A 19,283-nucleotide genomic window follows, 5' to 3' on the forward strand; every position below is an offset into this window, starting at 1 on the left:
GCTTGTGTAGAAGTAGCCTCAAATGCTGGGGCACGTGGGCCCTGGGCAGGACAGCCAGCTGCGTGCAGCTAGCTGGCTTGATTGTTAAATGTCTTGTCCTATTTCTTAATAGGTTTTTAAGTACCTCAATATTTCCTTCTCATTTTTTAATAGGGTGGGCCAGTGGTTGATGAAATTTTGCCTCCACCCCCTCCAGAGCCCCCAACAGAGAGCGCCTGGGAACGTGGACTCCGACATGCAAAAGAGGTAAGAGCTCACTGTGTTCTGGGGGAAAAGCACAGGGTGTCCCCTCCAGGGGATGGGCGGGCCCAGCGAAACTGCCAGTGCCTTGACCCAGAGGGTGTGCGGGGACTCGGTGAGAACATTTCTGGGCTTCTTTAAGAAGAATGAGAAATAATATTTAGCCATCTCAGACCCAGTCTCAGGCAAATCTCAGTAGGCCAGAGAGACCCTCCGTGGATGTAGAGTTAACATTTTTAAGTGTTTCTGGCCGCTACCCTAAGCAGTGAGACAATCCCTACCTTTCTATGGGAGCTACTCCTTGCCCCCCACACCCACTGTCTGCTCTTGCTAGTTCTCTCAGGACCCCCTTTGCCTGCCCACTGTGGCCCCGAGTCTGTTGACACCCAGCCTTGTTTTGTCAGTGCCCAAGTTCTCTCTTCATGGAGATTGAAATGAAGGCCTTGCTTACACTGAAGTCTTCTGGGGCCCCCTATGCTGATCCCCAGTGCTCTCCTGTGTACATGAGTCACAGCAGACCAGTGCAGAGACCAACCATCCTCTGAGGCCCGCAGAAGCTGGCTGAGTCCTGTACTTGCCACACCCTTCTCTGCAGGGCTCGGGTTCCTTGTGTTCCTTCCAGTGGCCTTGGAACCCCTTATTTCAAACTTAATTTTGAATGGCTTTCTGTCTTTGGGGCTAGGTTTTAAAAAAAGCAACCATTCGGAAAGAGCAGGAGCCCGACTTTGAAGAAAAAAGGTTCACAGTAACCATTGGTGAAGACGACCGGGAGTTTGACAAGGAGAATGAAGTCTTCCGAGATTGGAATTCTCGAGTCCCGAGAGATGTCAGAGACACAACGTAAGGAGCCTCTGCTTGCCCTGCCCCATTCGTGCCCTGCCAGTTGCCAGTGCAAGTGCCCAGGGCACTGTCTCCCTCCGTACTCTGAATTTTGTGGAGGACCCTTTAGTTCCATGCTGGGAGGCTGCCTCTGAGGTACACTCCTGAAGTTCCTACAGGCTTGGCGCAGTCTGAACCTTTGTCTCCTTACCTCTTCCTCAGCTGCTTGGGGAACGAGGTTTTATGAAAAACATTTATGTTATATGTGTATGTATCCACAAAGGCTGAAGGAGGCCATTGGATCTAGAGCTGGGGTTCCTGGCTGTTTGAGCTGCCCAACACAGGAACGATAACTAAACTGTGATCTCTGGAATCGCATCAAACAGGGGCTCTTAGCACTGAGCCATCTCTTCCGTCCCTTTCTCAGACATTTAATGCTGGTCTTTTTTTTTTTTTTAAATCTCAATAGTGCTCGGAATGGTGGCACACACCTTTAATCCCAGCACTAGGAGGCAGAGGCAGGTGGATCTGAGTTTAAGGCCAGCCTAGTGTACAAAGAGCAATCCAGGACAGCCAGGGCTAAGAAAAGAAGCCCTATCTCAAAAAAAAAAAAAAAAAAAGAAGAAAAATCCCTCGGTAGAGAATTGCGTGTTGCAGTGGACTGTCAGACCCAGGGGAACGATGAGGCCTGGAAGGTGCTCCTCCTCTGCTTCTTCATCAGGGGCTCCTAACCTTACTGGGAAGATGATGGGTCTCATTTCTGCCTGCTGAGGGTGCACAGTGTGGGCTTAGGACATGGGGGGATGAGTGATAGTCCGTGTTGTAAATTGCCAGTTGAGTCACTGTCATAGTCTCGTAAGACTCTTCTCTGCAGTTCTCAGCTCTGTCGTTTCTGGCTACTGGATGGTAAGGGATGAAAAGAAGGAGTAAGTAGTTGTGCCTCAACATCACTGCCTAGCTACCTCCCACCTTCACCCCTAAACACACATGTCACCTGCCACCCTTCATGCCTTGGAGCTCCGCACTGACTGGGCAGGTGCGAGTCAGCTAAGAGGGTTAAAAAGTAACTGTGGTGTACAGCACAAGCTGTCCATTTTGTGGTTTGCGTTACCAGGTTCAGAAAGACTGAGAATTCCAAAAGTAAGCAGCTTATACGTTTTGGTGACTTTAACTACATTGTTATGGTTACTTTTTTAGTCCATTTCATATCTCCCCTTGTTTATAAAGTTTCTCACCAGCATGGTGGCATGATTTCCAGGTGTGAGTAGTGAGGTACTGGGGACACAAAAAGGTGCCACCCTAGCGTGTCTCCCTGGGCCTGCATCCTGCACTAAATGAAGCCCGTCTAATCATGCTTCATCGCGCTCTTGGCTCCTGTCAAACCTCAGAGGCTGCCTTCTTCCTTGAGTTTTCTTGGCTAGGCTCGTGTCTCTTTCTCATGTAGACCAAGGCTGTCAGTGTATCTGTCTAGCCTGGGAATATCCTCACTGGTTTTTCTAGGGATATACTAATGAGCAGTGCAGGGTGAACCCAATGCTGCTAAGCGTGCTCTGTCACTTCTCACTTAGTTGTTGCTTTGTGACCTTCAGGGTGAATATGTGTCCTTCCAAAGCACCGTCCCTCTGCTATCGCAAGTGGTTCTATGCCTCTGCCCTAGCTGTATGTGAGGAGCTAGGTTTCCGTGTTAGGCTTTTGTCCTGCCTTATTGAGGTGAGTGAGTGGTTGTGTGACTTGGCTCTGTCATGGGCTACTTAGGTGTAGTGTCACAGGATGGCAGATAGAGACCGTTTTTCTGTGTTTCCACCTCTCTGGGCTCCTCTTGCCAGTCTTGTCATCAGTATCTACATACACCAGCAGGTGAGGATGGGTCCTACTGTGTCCTGATGCGAGAGAATTCCTCCATGCTTCTCTCCAGCTTTGGCCTTAGTGCTGCTGCTGCTGCTACTGTTCTGTGTGTGTGTGTGTTACTGTGTGTGTGTGTGTGTTACTGTGTGTGTGTGTGTGTCCGTGCATATCATGTATGGTGTGGGGGTCCAAGGACAGCTTTGTGGAATTGTTGATGGTTTTCTAGGGCCAAACACAAAGCATCTACAGCTAGTGTTTCACTGTCCGAGCCATCCTGACAGTCCTTACAGGTCTTTTAAGAATATGTTTCTAACTCATTGAGAAAATGCCAATTCCTCTTTTGTTGAGTGTTTTCTCTAGAAATGGATACAGACGGTTTCTCTTTGTCTTCACCTGTTAAAAATCTTCTTCCCCCCAGATTGACTGATGTGTGCTGCTGTCCTATTGCTTGTGTTCTATCCTTGTGTTCTTAGCTGCAGACACCACTCGGTCAGGGTGTATTTTTGTTATGTGGGATTGGATTCTGTTGGCTTGTCTTTATGTAGAATTTGTGCTGTTGCATTCTTAAATGACACGATTTCCTTCCTTTTGGCTCCTTTTTCAGACTTGAGCCTTATGCAGACCCTTATTATGACTATGAGATAGAACGGTTTTGGCGTGGTGGACAGTACGAGAATTTCAGGGTGCAGTATACAGAAGCAGAACCGTATCATAACTATCGCGTAAGTATGATCACGTGTGTAAACTTTCCTCTTCCCTTAGACGGGTCTAACTATGTTGTACCTTAGGCTAGCCTCAAATCCATCATCCTTCTGGCTTGGCTGTACAACTAGTGCTGTGTGCTTCCTCACCCAGCAGCAGTCACTCCTCCTGTGGTGTATCCACTGTGAGCTTATTCAGTTAGCAAAATGTATTTAGCTATAGTCCTGAATTTGAGCCCAGGTTGGTTGTGCAGGCAGCCACTGGCTAGGCTTGTGGTCATCTGATGTCCTGTGAGCTTTCTTGGAATCATTGTTCCTGCCATGGTTTTATAAGGTTAGCTGTGCTGGTAAACAGTCAGTATCAGTTTTCACGAGACTGTCACCCTCATGAGTGTGTCGCTCTTAGAAGTCTCCTGAGCAGTGTCCTCACTTGTAGCCCTGTTCTTGTCCATCTAATCTGCTGGTTACAGATGTGCCTCTGGCTGGCCTTGCCATGTTGGTCAGGTCCTGAAACCTAGAGTGTATAAAGATCTGTGTGCTCCAGACTGCCTATTCCATCCTCACTCTCGGCTTGCTCGGGAAGCGTGCTCGGGGAAAGGCTAGTGAGGAGCCCTGAGTTATTATGTGCCGTGACTCACATACCACCCATCAGCTGTCACAGCACTGAAGACAAGTACTGGCTCCAGGAGTCCATAGGTATGAGCTATGCAGACTCCCCTATAGCCCAGAACCACAGCTTCCTTCCTCCTGGAGGTAGGGTGCCCGGTACAGTACTTGTTCTCTGTTCAGTCTAGTGAGTAGCTAGAAGGAACGCCACAGGAGCCTGCATGGTGTCTCCCAACCCCTCCAGAGGCCCAGAGCCTGTCAGCTCTGCCATTATTGGACTTGTTGGGTTTTAATGCTGAGTATTAAAGCAGGAAAAGAAGGCAGCAGTGGGGAGTTGCAGTAAGGGGATACATTCTTCCTTCAGACGTGTTCATAAGCACTGTGGTGGGGCCTTGCCTGCATGACAGCCATTCTAAGAATGAGCTGGGTCACTCATGGGAGGGCCTGTGGTGTGGGCTCCTTTCTACAGGCTGGTGCTGGCAAAGTTGTGGATTTATTGGTTGGGGTAACTTCACTCTTAATTTGTATGCATTTTTTAACATGTATTTTTTTTTGTGTATATGTGTCTGTGTTTTGTGGTACTGGGAATTAAACCTAAGTACCTAAGAATCTGGACATACTTGGTCAGTGACTTAAAGAAGGCTCTCACCTGACCCAGGCTTGCCTTGAATTTGAGATCCTCCTGCCTTAGTCTCCTAGTTGCAGGCCTTTGCCATCAGACACAGCTAACTTATTTTAAGGAAATACTTGGGAATAGAATGGCCTCTTGATAGCATCCTCTTACCTGCACCCTGTTTTCTCTCTGCTTCTAACAAATAGTTTGTGACTCAGCGTCTATATCTGGCTTTTTAACCCAGGAACGAGAGAGGGAACGAGAGCGAGAAAACAGACAACGAGAACGCGAGCGGGAACGAGAGCGTGACCGAGAGCGGGAGCGCAGGCAGAGAGAGCGGGAGCGAGAACGGGAACGAGAGCGGGACAAGGAGCGGCAGCGGAGGAAAGAGGAGTGGGAGAGAGAGAGAGCCAAGCGAGACGAGAAGGACCGGCAACACCGAGACCGAGACAGGGACAAGGACCGGGAGAAGGACAAGGAGAAGCCGAAGCCCAGGTCCCCACAGCCACCGAGGTAGGTCACCCTAAATCCCATCTGTCAGGACATCTTGCCCTTGGCCTCTCCATCAGATCTTTGGGTAACAGCTTCGTGCTTCCCTGAAGCAGCCTGCCTGTGTAGGACATAGTGTAGGTGTGGGGCTACTTTCTTCCTCTTAGATTGTATCTGCAGAAAGCACTGTGGCTGTGCCTCAGTTCCTTTTGTGTCTGTCTGTTGGTGGACATTGGGCTGTGGGTACTTTTTGACAGTTGTAGCTGTGAGTGTTGGTGTGTGAATGTGTTCTTCTTGGGTTACCTATGGGAGGAACTGCGGGGTCATCTCATAACTGATGATCTGACGGACCATCTTCCAAAGAAGCTACTTTGTCCATTTTTCCTAGACCTTCAGCCCATAGTGCTGCCACACCAGGGTAGATATCCCCTCCCTTGTCCTCTGCAAAGTAGCAGGAGCAGAGTAGAGGTGTGAGATCAAGAGCCAAGGACAGTGTGGGTAGCATGATGTTAGAAGTACATTTTAGTGAGCCTTGCCTACCATCTGAAGTAATACAAATAACACTATTCGTTTTGGTTTTTATCTCTGTGTAGTGTAGCCTTGAACTTATGATCCTTCCTGCCTCCGTTTTCCAGCTGCTGGTTTTCCAGGCATGTGCCACTATGCCAGGCTATTTTTGTGTCTCTTTGTACCTGTCCTAGAACACATGGGTCTAGGGCCTTTGTTGTCATCTGTTACCAGTTCTGTGTCTCTGGGTTTTCTGGCTTTCCAGTATGCTCAAAAAGACATTTTCAAATTCTGAATCAGAGTGGTAGGTTGTGGAAAAGCCTTGTTCCAGTTCAGCACTTGCAGGTCAGGACTGAACTCAGACCTTCTGGGATTGTCATTTGGTTGGTAATATGAGCTAAGTGAAGCCCACAGATAGGACTTTGTTCTTGTATTGCTTCTGTGGTTGGTTGATTGGTTGGTTGGGTTGGTTTGGTTTTTGTTTTCTTTTGAGATAGTGTCTTGCTATGTGGCTATGGCCATCTTAGAGCTAGGTGTGTAGACCAGGCTGCCTTAACAGATGTTCTTGCCTCTGGATTTTGTTGCTGTCTCAGTAGATTGGCATGTGTTAGCCTTCTGTGGTTTTTTTTGTTTTTGTTTTTTTTAAAGATTTATTTATTTATTTATTTATTTATTTATTTATTTTATGTAAGTACACTGTAGCTGTCCTCAGATACTCCAGAAGAGGGCATCAGATTTTGTTACAGACGGTTGGGAGCCACCATGTGGTTGCTGGGATTTGAACTCGGGACCTTCAGAAGAACAGTCTGCGCTCTTAACCACTGAGCCATCTCGCCAGCCCGCCTTCTGTGTTCTTTAGGGCAGAGTGGAGAAATGGCAGTAAGAAACACTTACATCTCCGCTGTCTCATACATGTAGGGCTAATAGAGAGGACCAGACAGCAAGTGCTGACTTTGGGAAAAGGGTGCATCACAAGAAGTAATGGCAAAGCAGAGCAGAGAACACCTGGGACTTGTACTCCTGGGGAACTGCAGAGGGAAGGACTTACTGAGCTCAGAGGGGTTTAGCCAGTAGGCATCATCATGTGCATGGTGTAAGGCATGAAGAGGTACAGTGGTGTCACCCACTGAAATGAGGGCAAACTGTATACACTGTGGGACAGTCCTGGGAAACCTGTGCAATTTCCTGGGAGATAAACAAAAGTGTGTGTTCCTTGGGTGTTGGCAGATTGAGGTAGTAGGGAAGAACCCACATGCTATGAGTTCCTTCTTCCTGTCTTTATTAGATGTTTAACCCTCCTGATTTTAGAAGCAACTTGCCATCAGTTGCTTTTTATTCTTTGACCCCAGATTTGACAGCTGTCCAAGCTGGAGTTCCCAGATAGGCGGGGTGGTTGCTTCGCTCATAGGCTGCCGCTCACTTCCTTGTGTCTCCCTTGGCCTGTGTACTGTCAGCCTTAGCATTGACTCTTGACAGCACAGTTGACCCTTGCCCTGTAGAGCCTCCGGTAGCCTTTGGATATGGTACTGTGCTAGAGGGAGATTAGAGGGTACTGCAGCTACACAGAAGATCAAGGTCACAGATCACCTGTGCCTTTGTTTGTTTGTCTCTTCAGAAGTATCTGGAAATAGCACATCTGTCCTTGCCCAGCAGATGCCTGCTGTAGTTCCCGACCAGCCCCCCTCCCTTTGTATACTACGGTCCTGATACACCACGCGCACTATGAGGGCACCTATGGGGAGATGTAGCCTCCTGTGGTTTTGTATTCTGCCTGGCTTTCTAGGTCTGATGTGATATCTGGGTGGTTATTCCCCACTAAATGATTCAGCAGTTTTCTCAGGATGTCCTGGGAAACAAAGATACAACCTAATGTCACTCTGCAGACTCCAGACCTCGACTGTCCCCACTCAGAAGACAACTCAGGTGCCAGCTGGGAGGGTGTTAGCCTGTCGACTCAATAGCTGCTACCCTGAAACACGAGCTCCGTGGTCGTAGATCCTCTCCGTGGCCAGACTCGTTGGCACTCAGACACACGTCAGTCTTGCAGCTTTTCCCTCTAAATGATACATGAACACTTTTCTCAGTGAACGTGGTAATGGATTCTTGAATGATGGTTCATCCAGTCATTCTTCCCAAAGACCTATCATTAAATCTGGGGCTTCTGTTGGATACCCATGTTTCACCCACATAGCCTCTCCTGTGACCTGGGTTCTTCCCAGCTATGCTGGGGATCAGAGGCTCTCCCCACGCCATCCTTACTGCGTTTCCTTAGGGCGGCCCCTGGGTGTACCTGGGGCATTAGCTTCCAGGGTCAGGGCTGAGATAACAATGGCACAAGCCAGACTCACGTGTCTGGTGGTTAAGCTTCAGCACTGGGTGTCGCTCCCCCTGTGCCCCTCAGCAGGTAAGAGAGTCCTGGTACCCGCCACTGGCTGGTGCCTGAGTAAACAGAAGCTGTGAAAGGATAAACCGCAGGGTTTCTATCTGCATGGGGTAGTGCAGCCTTCCCTATATATGCCTTTTTCTCTAACTCTCTGAGGACACGAGGCCGGTGCTGTTAGGGAGGAGCCTGGGAGCCTCATTCTCTCTGTGCATTAATCAAGAACTTCCCAGGGTGCAGTTAACCAGACTCTTGAAATTTAGAGAAAAGGCTTAAGGCATGGACTTTCGTTCACTTTTTTTTGTTAACAGGTGTTTAAAAACATGGTTCTTGTTGCTATAATTTCATGAATACTGTGTACCTACTATGTGCCAACACTAAAAATAAACATGTTTGAACCAGGTGGACTCCGTTGCTGTCAGAACGGTACAGTCAGAAAGATAGAGTTAAGTAATGACTCCCCTAAAGTACTTGCTTTTTTGTTTGTTTGGTTTTTGAGACAATTTCTCTGTGTAGCCCTGGCTGTCCTGGAACTTGCTCTATAGACCAGCCTGGCCTCAAACTCAAAGATCTCACCTGCCTTTGCCTCCCAAGTGCTGGCATTAAAGACATGTGCCACCACCACCAAAAAAGTACTTATTATATACAAGAGAAGATGAGGACTGGAGAGATGGCTCAGTGGCTGCTCTTCCAGAGGTCCTGAGTTCAATTCCCAACATCCACATGGTGGCTCACAACCACCTGTAATGGAATCTGACGCTTTCCTCTGGTGTGGCTGAAGACAGCTACAGTGTATTCATATACGTATAATAAATAAATAAATCTTAAAGAGAGGGTGAGAGAATGGGATCCCTCCCAGGAAAGATGGCATGGAAGTTAAGCCCATTGCTGCAGGAAGTCGACTGTGGAGTAGAAGGGGTGCCATGTTTCCTCTTCATCTGACTCTTTCCTCGAGTGTCTCAGGTGAATGCCCTGGCTTTCCAGTCTCTCTTCACAGCAGCATTGCTGGGGAAGGGTGGCAGCCTGATTCTAGCCCTCTGTGATTCTAGCCGTCAAGCTGAACCACCAAAGAAGGAGAGCACCTCTGTGGGGCCCCAGGTGAAGCGAGCCGATGAGTGGAAGGACCCCTGGCGCCGATCCAAGTCTCCCAAGAAGAAGCTTGGCGTGTCCGTCTCCCCAAGCCGGGCACGAAGACGTCGCAAAACCTCCGCCTCCTCAGCCTCTGCTTCCAATTCCTCCAGGTACAAAGGGACTGTGAAGACAGGTGGCTTGGGGACAGTCACTGGCTGCCAGTTTGTTGTTTGCGTGCGTGCCTGGTCAGTGGATTACTAGGGAGGACTGATGCCAAGTGTTGTGGTAAGACTTTCCGTGCTCCAGAGCTTACAGCAGTAAGAAAGATGGGTGACCTAACACATAGACACCGGCTGTCTGCTCGAGTCATACAGGTCACTCAGGGAGGGAAGGCCTCTCAGATCCTGTGGGAAAGGCTGTGGGTTGCTGACAGAGGAACTACACACTCTGCTGACCAGTCACCCAGCTCTCAGAGAACTTCCCTTAGTGACAGAACTCATGTGTGCGTGCTGGGTGCCAGGAGCTGTGTCTGCACCTCAGGGGAAGGAACTCCGAATGGAGTCTGGGCGGAACACACCAGAGGACACAGCCAGGAACACAGCCATGGGAGGGAACACTGGGTCAGCTGGAAAACTCACACTCTGGCTTTGTCCCGCACTCAAACTAGTCTCTGGTTCCCTCCTCCTGGGTGCGCCCAGTCCTGCTCTCTGCATGGCACTGTGGGTTGGTCTGCAGGGCTCCTGATCATCTCTGTCTTTGAAAGTGCTTCTTCTCTATGGAGCCTCGCTGTCTCACTGCACGAGAGAACAGCGGCTCAGCACATCCCAGTGCTGCAGGAGTAAACGAACGCCACCTTGTCACTGCCCCTTCTCTGTCCATTGGCCCACAGGTCATCGTCACGGTCTTCATCCTACTCTGGCTCTGGCTCGTCCCGCTCCCGCTCCCGCTCCTCCTCCTACAGCTCCTATTCTAGCCGCTCTTCCAGACACAGCTCGTTCTCAGGCAGCCGATCCAGGTAAGTCCTGCCTGCTGACCTCTAGCAGGCTCAGTGCTCACGGGTGTGTGGGGTGGGTCAAGTGTCGTGTCTCTCGCAGGTTCCTGGGTGCCTGCTTCCAAAATGGTGTCAGTACCCTGCATCCTGAGGAGCCAACACTGCAGGGGCTGGCCTAGGACCTGCCCCTCAGGTCTCTGTTGAGCGGCAGGTAGGAATGTACAGTGTCCAGCCCAGAAGCCCTGGGAGAGTTAGGCAAGTTTCTTTCTGTGATAGTGTGTCTGCCAGTGGCAGGTGCCCTTCACCTCAGTCAGGCTGGCTTGGGGGTAGGGCGGTGCTCAGTGGTCCGTCTGTCCCTCAACTGAGCTGATGCTCCATCGTGTCCCTTCCCTGCGCTGCTGTCACTGCTCTTTAGAAAGAGCAAAACTTTGGCGTGGTGTTCAGTAAAGCGGAAGTGTCAGTCCTCGTCATTACCTGGGACACATAAAGACACGCAACCCACTGCTTTGGGACATGTTACCACTAAGCATTTGTGTGGGAATAAAATGTTCTGTAGTTCCTTAGTGTAATTTGGTCCCTTGCAACGTTACCCCTTCCTGGCATATGGTCTTGTTTTTATTTCTTTAAGGACATTTTGAGATTTATATATAGCCCTAGCTGGCCTGGAATTTGCTATGTATTAGATTAGGTTGGCCTCTAACTCCCACCTGTGTCTGCCTCTCGAGGGCTGGGCGGAAAGAAGTGTGCCGTCACACGCAGCTGCTCTTGCTGTACATGGAATGAGGGTTAGCGTGCAGTGCTGAGGCTGTCTTACGGGATGTTCACTGATGCTTCTGCCGGTGTGGAGTAAATCGCATGGGGTTCTGTCTTCATGAACATAGAAGATAGGAGCTCTTGTAAGATAACAGGAAACTAGGAGAGGAAGGTAGACTAGAGAAGGCTGTGTGGAGGCCATCCAGAGATGTGCTGGCACAAACCCCAGAGCACAAGCATTGCCAGGTTCCTTGTGCAGGTGTCAGCAGCGGGGGTGGGGGTGGGGTGGGAGTGCAGTAAAGAGAAGAGACCATGGGCCTCACAGTGGGAAGGACAAGGAAAACCTGTGGGAGTCTCTGAGACAGACAAAGGCCACTTAGCTTTCTGTAAAATATGAGGCTGTAGAGGTAGAGAACACAAGGGGCCTTTAGAAAGGTCAGACTCAGTGTGGAGAGAAAGTTGTGTATATGATGTTTGTTTTGGGCAAGCAGCTAATGATAGTGGCAGAAGGTAGCAGGAAAACACTCCCTGTGCTCTAAGGTTAGGGCCTTGGGTCGGAGAAGCAGCTGCAACTGGACCAAGAGGTACAGACTCCAGGTGTCAGTCCGTGTGTTTCTGGCCCTTGCTAGTAAATGGAGCACAGAAAGCAAGAAGCTGGTTGGGTCCCAGAGTAGACAGGACACAGGAAGGTCCTACAGGTCAGCCAAGGAGCTACAAGGTAACGTTGCAGGGAGACACCAGTGGGAATACTCCATCCCATCCATTGTCCAGAAGCTTCATCATGGTCTCCCCATTCCCACAGTGCGCATGCCTTTCTCAGTGGCGTAGCCTCACTTGGTGTCCGTACTATCCTTCTGGAGACCTGTCATTCTGGGTGTCCAGCTTTGAAGTGAGGAAGGAGACCTGGAGTCCTAGCCTTGGGGTTCTGCAGCTGTCCTTCCTGAAGTTCATCTATAGCAGCCCCTCCCAAAGCCGCACTCAGGAGGCCTGCTGAGGAAGAAGCAGGGGCTGAGGGAGAGGAGGCTGGCCTGCTGCCAAGGCTTGGAGGGTCCCCTGGGTCGCAGTATTCTGGGCCTCCTGTAGTGCTTGCCCATGAGAGTAAATGCTAGGTTTCCCGGGCATCTGCCTTTGCCCATGAAAGCATGGAGGACTGCAGGAACCTGACCCATTGCTGGCCCCACCTAGCTCGACGTCACAGGCATCAATGTGGTGGTTCTGAGTAGGTAACATAGGCCAACCCAGTCTCTTTGATCCTCTCGACTGAAGTGTGAGCTCACTGTTAGAACTTCATCCTGGAAACTCCGCCTGGACCAGCACCCTTTCCTGGGCTGCTTGTCTACCCTGCTGACACCTGACACTGTGGAAATCATCCGGCCATAATCTCCCCGCTGTACACTCCCTGCTTATGTCATGCTGTCACTTCTTGGGGACCTACCTCTGTGCTGTGCCTGTGCCTGCCGACCAGGCGTGTGGGACCCTTACCAGCTCTGCCACCTCCCGGCTTCTAGGTGTCTTGGATTCTACACTTAGCCAAAGCCATCTCCACCCATTTAGCCCCATGCTAAGGCAGAACCATGTGCTTTCTCCTGCATACAAGCCTCCATTCCTGAGACTGCGCGATGCCCTTTTCTGTTCTCTCCTATCAGAGTGTGTGTTCTATCAGATGGTGAAACAGCTGAGCCTGAGCCTAAGGTCTCTGTTTCCTAGGGGATGTGCCAGCTCCAGCCAGTAAGGGAATTTGCCAAGCACCAGACTTCTTCCTCACACTGTCTTTGTTCCCCAGGTCCCGGTCCTTCTCCTCGTCCCCATCCCCGTCTCCCACACCTTCCCCACACAGACCTCCAGTCAGAACCAAGGGGGAGCCGGCCCCACCTCCTGGGAAAGCAGGGTGAGTCCTGAGCCCCCTCAGTTTGCTGTGGTGCTCCACCTCGGTGGGGTCTCCAGGGATTCCGGCCTCCTCCACTCTCCCCATCCCATGCTTGAACTAGAGTGAACAGCCTCCAAAGGGCAGCAGATCTGGCTCCCAGGAGGTGGGCGGAGGCACGGGCTCAGCACCTAGACTTGGGTCCCTGTAGCGTGGAACCTTAGCAGTCATGTGCCGTGCTTAAACTGTAGAACCCTGAGATGTGGGTTTATTGAGCAGGGACCCTAGCCCTACCCTGCCTTGACCCGGCCTTGCCTCACAGGGAGAAGTCAATAAAGAAGCCAGCCCCTCCCCCAGCCCCACCACAGGCCACCAAAACTACTGCTCCTGGTCCTGAGCCTGCCAAACCTGGAGATCTCCGAGAAGCCAGGAGAAAGGAGCGGCAAACCAGGACTCCCCCAAGGAGGTGAGCAGTGTGGGCTTATGGCAATCCTGGGACAGTTCTCTTTGTCCTTGGTGCTGATGAAGACTGGAGCCTGGGAGGTGGGTCCATCCCCAGGGAAGCAGCAAGGAGCAGAGGCCCAACCTGGAACAGGCCTGTTAGCAGCCTGGTGTGCAGGACGGCTCTGCCTCAGTGAGGCCGCCTCTGAGGTGAACTATGCTGCTTGTGTTGCAGGCGGACGCTCAGCGGCAGTGGTAGCGGCAGTGGTAGCAGCTACAGTGGCTCCAGTTCCCGATCCAGGTCACTTGCTTGGTGCTACCCCCTATTGACCTTTTTCCCTCACCAGGTGGGCTGACCATGTTAGGGCTCTTCAGTATCCGAGAACACACAGCTCAGGGCGAGTATGGTCTCCCTTCACACAACAGCACCTACCTAACCTTTGGGAAGAGGCCGAGACTGCTCCTGCTCCCCATCTGGACAAAGCTGAGGCCAGTCCCAGGTTCTCTACCCACACCTTTCCTGAGGATAGACGGGTGTTCTCGGGGCCTGCTGATCCCTATTGGAGGGAGTCAGCCCTGAAGCAGTTGGGAGAAAGATCCCTTAAAGAAAACCAAAAAGGAGTTAGAAGGTAGAGTCAGCTTGATGCTTTTGGAATCTGGTGACCATTTTTCCTCTGTCCTCCCGCATCAGGGCCTTAGCTTTTGTCCAAGGCCTTAGTAATCTAGACTCTTTTAAAGACCTATGGGATTTTTACTTGTTGGCTCTTTGAGACAAGGTTTCTCTGTGCCCAAACTCACTCTTGTAGACCAGGCTGGCCTGAAACTCATGGAGATCCACCTGCCTATGCCTCCCAAGTTCTGGGATTAAAGGTGTGGGCCACCATGCCCGGCCTGTTTGTTTTTGAAAACTAAAGAACCCCTGACTCTATCTTCTCCCTGTCTCTGCTCCTCTGTTCTGTCTCCTGATGCCCTTAGAAGAAGCTGGTTGGTGTTTGTGATAGACATGTCATGGCACTGCCCTGTATCAAAACTGTATCACCATCTACTCTCCCTCCCCTACTCCTGTGCCCTGAGGAGAGTACAAGGTGTCTTAGTGGTCCCACTAAAACCCAGGGCCTTGCATTCTGCTCAAGCTCCCTGTCACTGAGCTGCAGGCTCGTTTGAATTGGGAGTCTCCCTGTGTTGCCTCCCTGTGTTGCCCAGATGAGCTTGAACTCCCAAGAAGCTGGGAGCAGAGGGGCTCCAGCACACCTCCAGCAGCTCACACCCGTTATCCTGAAGCACAGCGATCTGCCTGTCTCCCAGGTTACCGGGACTATGGGTTGTGACTGTTGTGCACCACCATCAACTAGCTTAAAGTTGTGCTTTTTATCAGTGTTGACTAGGGCTCAGTCCCCAGTACAGGGTCATCCAGGTTAGTGAAGTAGAGACTCAGAGCTGTCCTTTCACTATGTATTATGTCTGTGTGCATCCCATAAACATGGAAATTGGGTAAAGACAAGCCATGGAGACCCTCCTGTCAGCCTGCAGCCCAGCCATCTTGCAGTCACCGTGGGGCTGAGCGCACAGCTGTGCTTGTGTGTCTAGGTCTCTGAGTGTGAGCAGCGTTTCCTCAGTGTCCAGCGCCACCTCGAGTAGCAGCTCAGTGCACAGTGTGGACTCAGATGACATGTATGCAGACCTGGCCAGTCCTGTGTCCTCAGCCAGCTCTCGATCCCCAACTCCTGCCCAGACCAAGAAGGAGAGAGGTAGGCAAGGGCCCTTGCCCTTGGGATGTGGGCTTGGGGGTTAGCTTTCGACAGAGACTTTGCTTTATGGTCATGTACACAGGAACCCGTGACTGAGGTTTGTCGTTGACAGGGAAATCCAAGAAAGAAGACGGAGTGAGAGAGGAAAAGCGGAGGCGGGACCCATCCGCGCAGCCGCCCAAGTCCTCTAAAGCTCCAGCGGGTGGGAAGGCCTCCCAGCAGGCAGCGGCGCCTCAGCCGGCGGTCCCCGGGCAGCCCCAACAGGGCTCCTTTGTTGCCCACAAGGAGATAAAGCTGACACTGCTGAACAAGGTGAGACAAGGGGACAGGCCTGTATTACTGCACCTGAGCCTGGGTACTGGGGTCTCCGCCCAAGGGACCTCGCCCATCCATGTGCCTGTACCTGCGGCCTGGCCAGCCTGGGTCCTGACCCCACCCCAGCATCAGACATCTTCAAAGCTCTGCACATGTCTGGAAGGGCCAAGGCCTGACATGTTGAGATCCTGCAAGGCACTTCCTCATGCAGCACAGAGGGCCCCATCACATGGTGGCAAGGGCCACAGAACTGCTTTGGAGGGTCAGGGGTTCAGCCAAGAGGAGGCTCATGGGAGCAAAGAACCACTCTCCAGTAACAACAGATACACCGCCACCCTCTGCCTGGCCTAACAACGATCTGGGCCCTACCGCCCTCACTGTGCTGTTTCAGGCGGCTGATAAAGGAAGCCGGAAGCGCTATGAGCCATCAGACAAGGACCGGCAGAGCCCTCCTGCCAAGAAGGCCAACTTGTCCCCAGACCGAGGTAAGCCTTGGAGGTCTTGTGCCTGAGGTTATACTATGGATGTCACCCATAAGCCAGAAGGCCCACCTGCGGGGGCTTGACACCAGTATATTCTGAAAACTGTAGCGGAACCTAAAAACCCCACTGTGTGTCTGTGATGAGCACTGTAGTGCTAGCGATCGCACCGAGCTTTGCTCTTCCTTTTAGACATTTTCTTACTCTTTAGCTCAGGCTTGTCTCCAACTCATGATCCTCCTGCCTCCACCTCCAAAGTGCTGGGATTATAGGTGTGTGATGGGAAAGGTTTTAAGTCTTTAAATATAGCTCAGTGGTAGCGCACAAGATCCTGGTTACAGATGATAAATAATGTCTGCCCAGCGACACAAATGCAGTCTGTTAATAATGACCAACCTTCCAGTATACAACCAAAACAGTGGGTGAGGGGGCAGGTAGGGGCTCAGCTAGTAGAGGGCTTGCACAAAAGCCCTGGGTTTGGTTCCTGGCCCCACATCTGAAACGTCAGCACTGGAGACGGAGGGTCAGAAGTTCAAGGTCATCCTTGGCTATCCAGAGTCCAGACCAGGCTGGGCTGCATGAGGCAGCAGGCAAATGACTGAGTGCATCCGCTCTCCTCCTCACGTCGGCTATCGTCGTCGTTGTCAGGGCCACTGTTGCTATGGTAAAACACCATCACCAAAAGTGGCTTGGGGAAGAAAAGGTTTATTGGCTTACACTTCCACACCACTGTTCATCATGGAGGTCAGGACAGGAAGCTCGGGGTCGCCTAATGCAGAAGCTGTGACGTGGTGCTGCCTACTGGCCTGCTCAGCTTGCTTTCTTATACCGCCCATGACCACCTGCCTAGGGGGAGCAGCACCCATAGTGGGCTGGGCCTTCCTAATTCAATTACTTATTAAGTAAACGCCCCATGGCTTACCCACAACCAGATCCTAGGGAGGCATCTTCCCAATCGAGGTTGTCAGATGACTCTAGTTTGTGTCAAGTTGCCATAAAACCCAGCCTGCACAACCAGCAGTCAGTCAGTGAAACCTCACCCCAGACTGACCCAGCTGTGCCTCTGCACACCTTAGGGTCATTGGCATGTGGGAAGGCACAGTGGCTCTGAGTCATTGTTTTAACCTTGGAGACTAAGAGAGTCTTGGAGACCCTCCAAATCTCCCAGGACACCCCATCTCAAGCCCAGCAGGAAAGATGGGGGATTCTCCTGGTTTGCTTTAATAGACAGAGCAAAAACCAATATAAACCAATACCTGCCTCTCTGAAGCAGGTGTAGAGGAGGTGACTGCTGCTGCTGAGGCTCTGGGGCTCACTTCAGGCAGGTCTCTGGGCCCATGACCCTTGGGCTTTGAACTCCAGAGGGAATTCTTTCCTCAGAGCCATGGCCATTGGGTCATGCTCAGGCCTTGCCCTCTTCTCTGCTACCTAGCCCAGCCTGACAAAGGAGAGCACTCCACTCTTGAGTTGGCTTCCAGTTCTAATTCTCTGCATTGTCAGATGCGTGTGCTGAGAGAGAGGGGTCTCACTAAGGAGAAGACTTGATGAGATGAGTCCAGCTCCAGGCCTGCTTTCTGAAGGAGCGCTTGGCTTTGCCTGGCTTGTCTTGTCTTGTCTTCACTATTTATTTGTTTGTTTGTTTGTTTGTTAATGTTTTATGTCCATCGGTGTTTTGCCTTCGTGCATTGTCTGTGAGGGTATTGGACCCCCTGGATGGAACTAGAGTTACAGACAGTTATGAGCTGCCCTACACGTGCTAGGAATTGAACTGAGGTCCTCTGAAAGAGCAGCCAGTCTCTTAACTGCTGACTCATGTCACCCACCCTGGCGTTTCCTGTTTTATTCTTTATAGAAAGAAAAGTGCCAGCTGCCCTGATACTGTGACTTTCTGAGCAGGGCCTCGTGGTGACCCGGGCTGACTTTAATCTCACTATGAGCCAAGGACCACATTCAAGTCCTGCTCCTCCTTCCTCTACCTCAGGTGCCAGAGTTAGAGCTAACCACACTTGGTCACTTTGATGCTTTGGACTAGGGTTCTCTGACAGCCCCACATACAAAGCAGTGGCTTCATTCTGTCCCCTTGCTTACTAGGTTCTCGAGACCGGAAATCAGGTGGAAGAATGGGCTCCCCAAAACCAGAGAGGCAGAGAGGCCAGAACGCTAAAGCTCCTGCTGCCCCAGCGGACAGGTAAGTCTCTGCCTACTTCCATGACAGGCTTGTCCTGGACAATTGATCGGCTTTAGGAGTATGGGAGACATGGAAGACAGGAAGGAAGGACAGACAGCAGTCTCAGCCCACTCCTCTTTAACCCCTCAGACTAGTCGGGCACAACTGCATATTACTGTCTTGTTGAAGAACCCTAGACAAGGGCCAGTGGTTCTCAGGGTGCCTATATAGTGGGGCAAATAGGAGAGGCTGCGGGCTAGCCTACACCCTCCTTGTCTCCCCACAGAAGAAGTGGGGAGCCCTGGGCACTTACCCAAGGGCAGGCTCTTCGTCACCTCTGCCTCACACCTTCTCAATCCTACAGGAAGCGTCCACTGTCACCCCAGTCTAAGGGCTCCAGCAAGGTCACCAGCGTGCCTGGCAAAGCCACAGATACTGCCACAGCAGGCACCAAGTCAGGGAAGGCCAGCACATTGTCACGGCGAGAGGAGCTCCTTAAACAGCTCAAAGCGGTTGAGGACGCCATCGCTCGCAAGCGGGCCAAGATCCCCGGGAAAGTGTAGTGGCCCAGCTCACTCCTGGAGTAGACTCTTCATGTTTTTATAAAGAGTAGGGTAAGCGCAGCCATTTTGGATTTTCCAGTCAATGTCTTATTTTGGCTGTGATTCTTTTTAAAAATTAAAAAAGAAAAAAAAAGTTTCTCAGCTGGAAAAGAAGCCACACACAAGATGAAGATGAGGCTGAGTCCCAACCTCCCCACCAGACTGAACCAGCTTCTTCCAGAATAGAGTCTCCATGGACAGACGGACAGATCAGCACTGAACAGGGGACACCAACTCTGTGTAACTTAAGAGCTTCAGGCACGCAGGGGCTGGCCTCACCCTTCTGCCTCCGTCCTCACTTCTCCCAGGTGACCTCCTGGGCTGCAGTTTTCAGCAGCTTCCTCTGGGGACAGGAAAGCCGAACACTTCTGGACTACAGGCACCATCCCTCCCTCCCTGGATCAGAAGTATATATATACTTGCCTAAAGAAGAATATATATATATATTCTTGCCTAAAGTCTGATTGGGAAACATTTCCTGTCTTTTATTTTAAGCATCAAATTGTTTTAGTTGATTAAAAAGGAAAAAAACAGAAAAGACAAAAAAATAATAATAATAATAAAGGCCAGGGGTATTGTTGGGGTGTCTGTCCAATGTGGAGGGTCTTTTTTGAGCTATCTCCTAAAATAAAATATTTTGATAAGCACTTTC

At 51.0% G+C, this 19,283-nt stretch overlaps 1 protein-coding gene across 7 annotated transcripts in view; it reads left to right on the forward strand.

Moving 5' to 3' along the window:
- The window catches only part of Zc3h18 (zinc finger CCCH-type containing 18), a 40,802-nt gene extending 21,519 nt beyond the window's left edge, over nucleotides 1–19,283 (forward strand). For 4 of the 7 annotated variants that reach the window (NM_001029993.1, NM_001029994.1, XM_006531469.4 and 1 more), the window contains 14 exons: nucleotides 154–246; nucleotides 923–1,080; nucleotides 3,509–3,626; nucleotides 5,069–5,337; nucleotides 9,250–9,441; nucleotides 10,161–10,286; nucleotides 12,799–12,903; nucleotides 13,202–13,345; nucleotides 13,556–13,621; nucleotides 14,908–15,068; nucleotides 15,181–15,380; nucleotides 15,775–15,868; nucleotides 17,954–18,050; nucleotides 18,394–19,278. In NM_001029993.1, coding sequence (NP_001025164.1) covers nucleotides 154–246; nucleotides 923–1,080; nucleotides 3,509–3,626; nucleotides 5,069–5,337; nucleotides 9,250–9,441; nucleotides 10,161–10,286; nucleotides 12,799–12,903; nucleotides 13,202–13,345; nucleotides 13,556–13,621; nucleotides 14,908–15,068; nucleotides 15,181–15,380; nucleotides 15,775–15,868; nucleotides 17,954–18,050; nucleotides 18,394–18,592 — 2,022 coding nt within the window. In that variant the 3' untranslated portion in view covers nucleotides 18,593–19,278. Of the gene's footprint in view, nucleotides 1–153; nucleotides 247–922; nucleotides 1,081–3,508; nucleotides 3,627–5,068; nucleotides 5,338–9,249; nucleotides 9,442–10,160; nucleotides 10,287–12,798; nucleotides 12,904–13,201; nucleotides 13,346–13,555; nucleotides 13,622–14,907; nucleotides 15,069–15,180; nucleotides 15,381–15,774; nucleotides 15,869–17,953; nucleotides 18,051–18,393 lie in introns of all 7 variants that reach the window. The other 3 variants (XM_030243834.1, XM_011248538.2, NM_001310650.1) reach the window with 2 other exon arrangements.

The sequence above is a fragment of the Mus musculus genome, chromosome 8 (assembly GCF_000001635.26).
Source record: "Mus musculus strain C57BL/6J chromosome 8, GRCm38.p6 C57BL/6J".
NCBI classification, from domain to species: domain Eukaryota; kingdom Metazoa; phylum Chordata; class Mammalia; order Rodentia; family Muridae; genus Mus; species Mus musculus.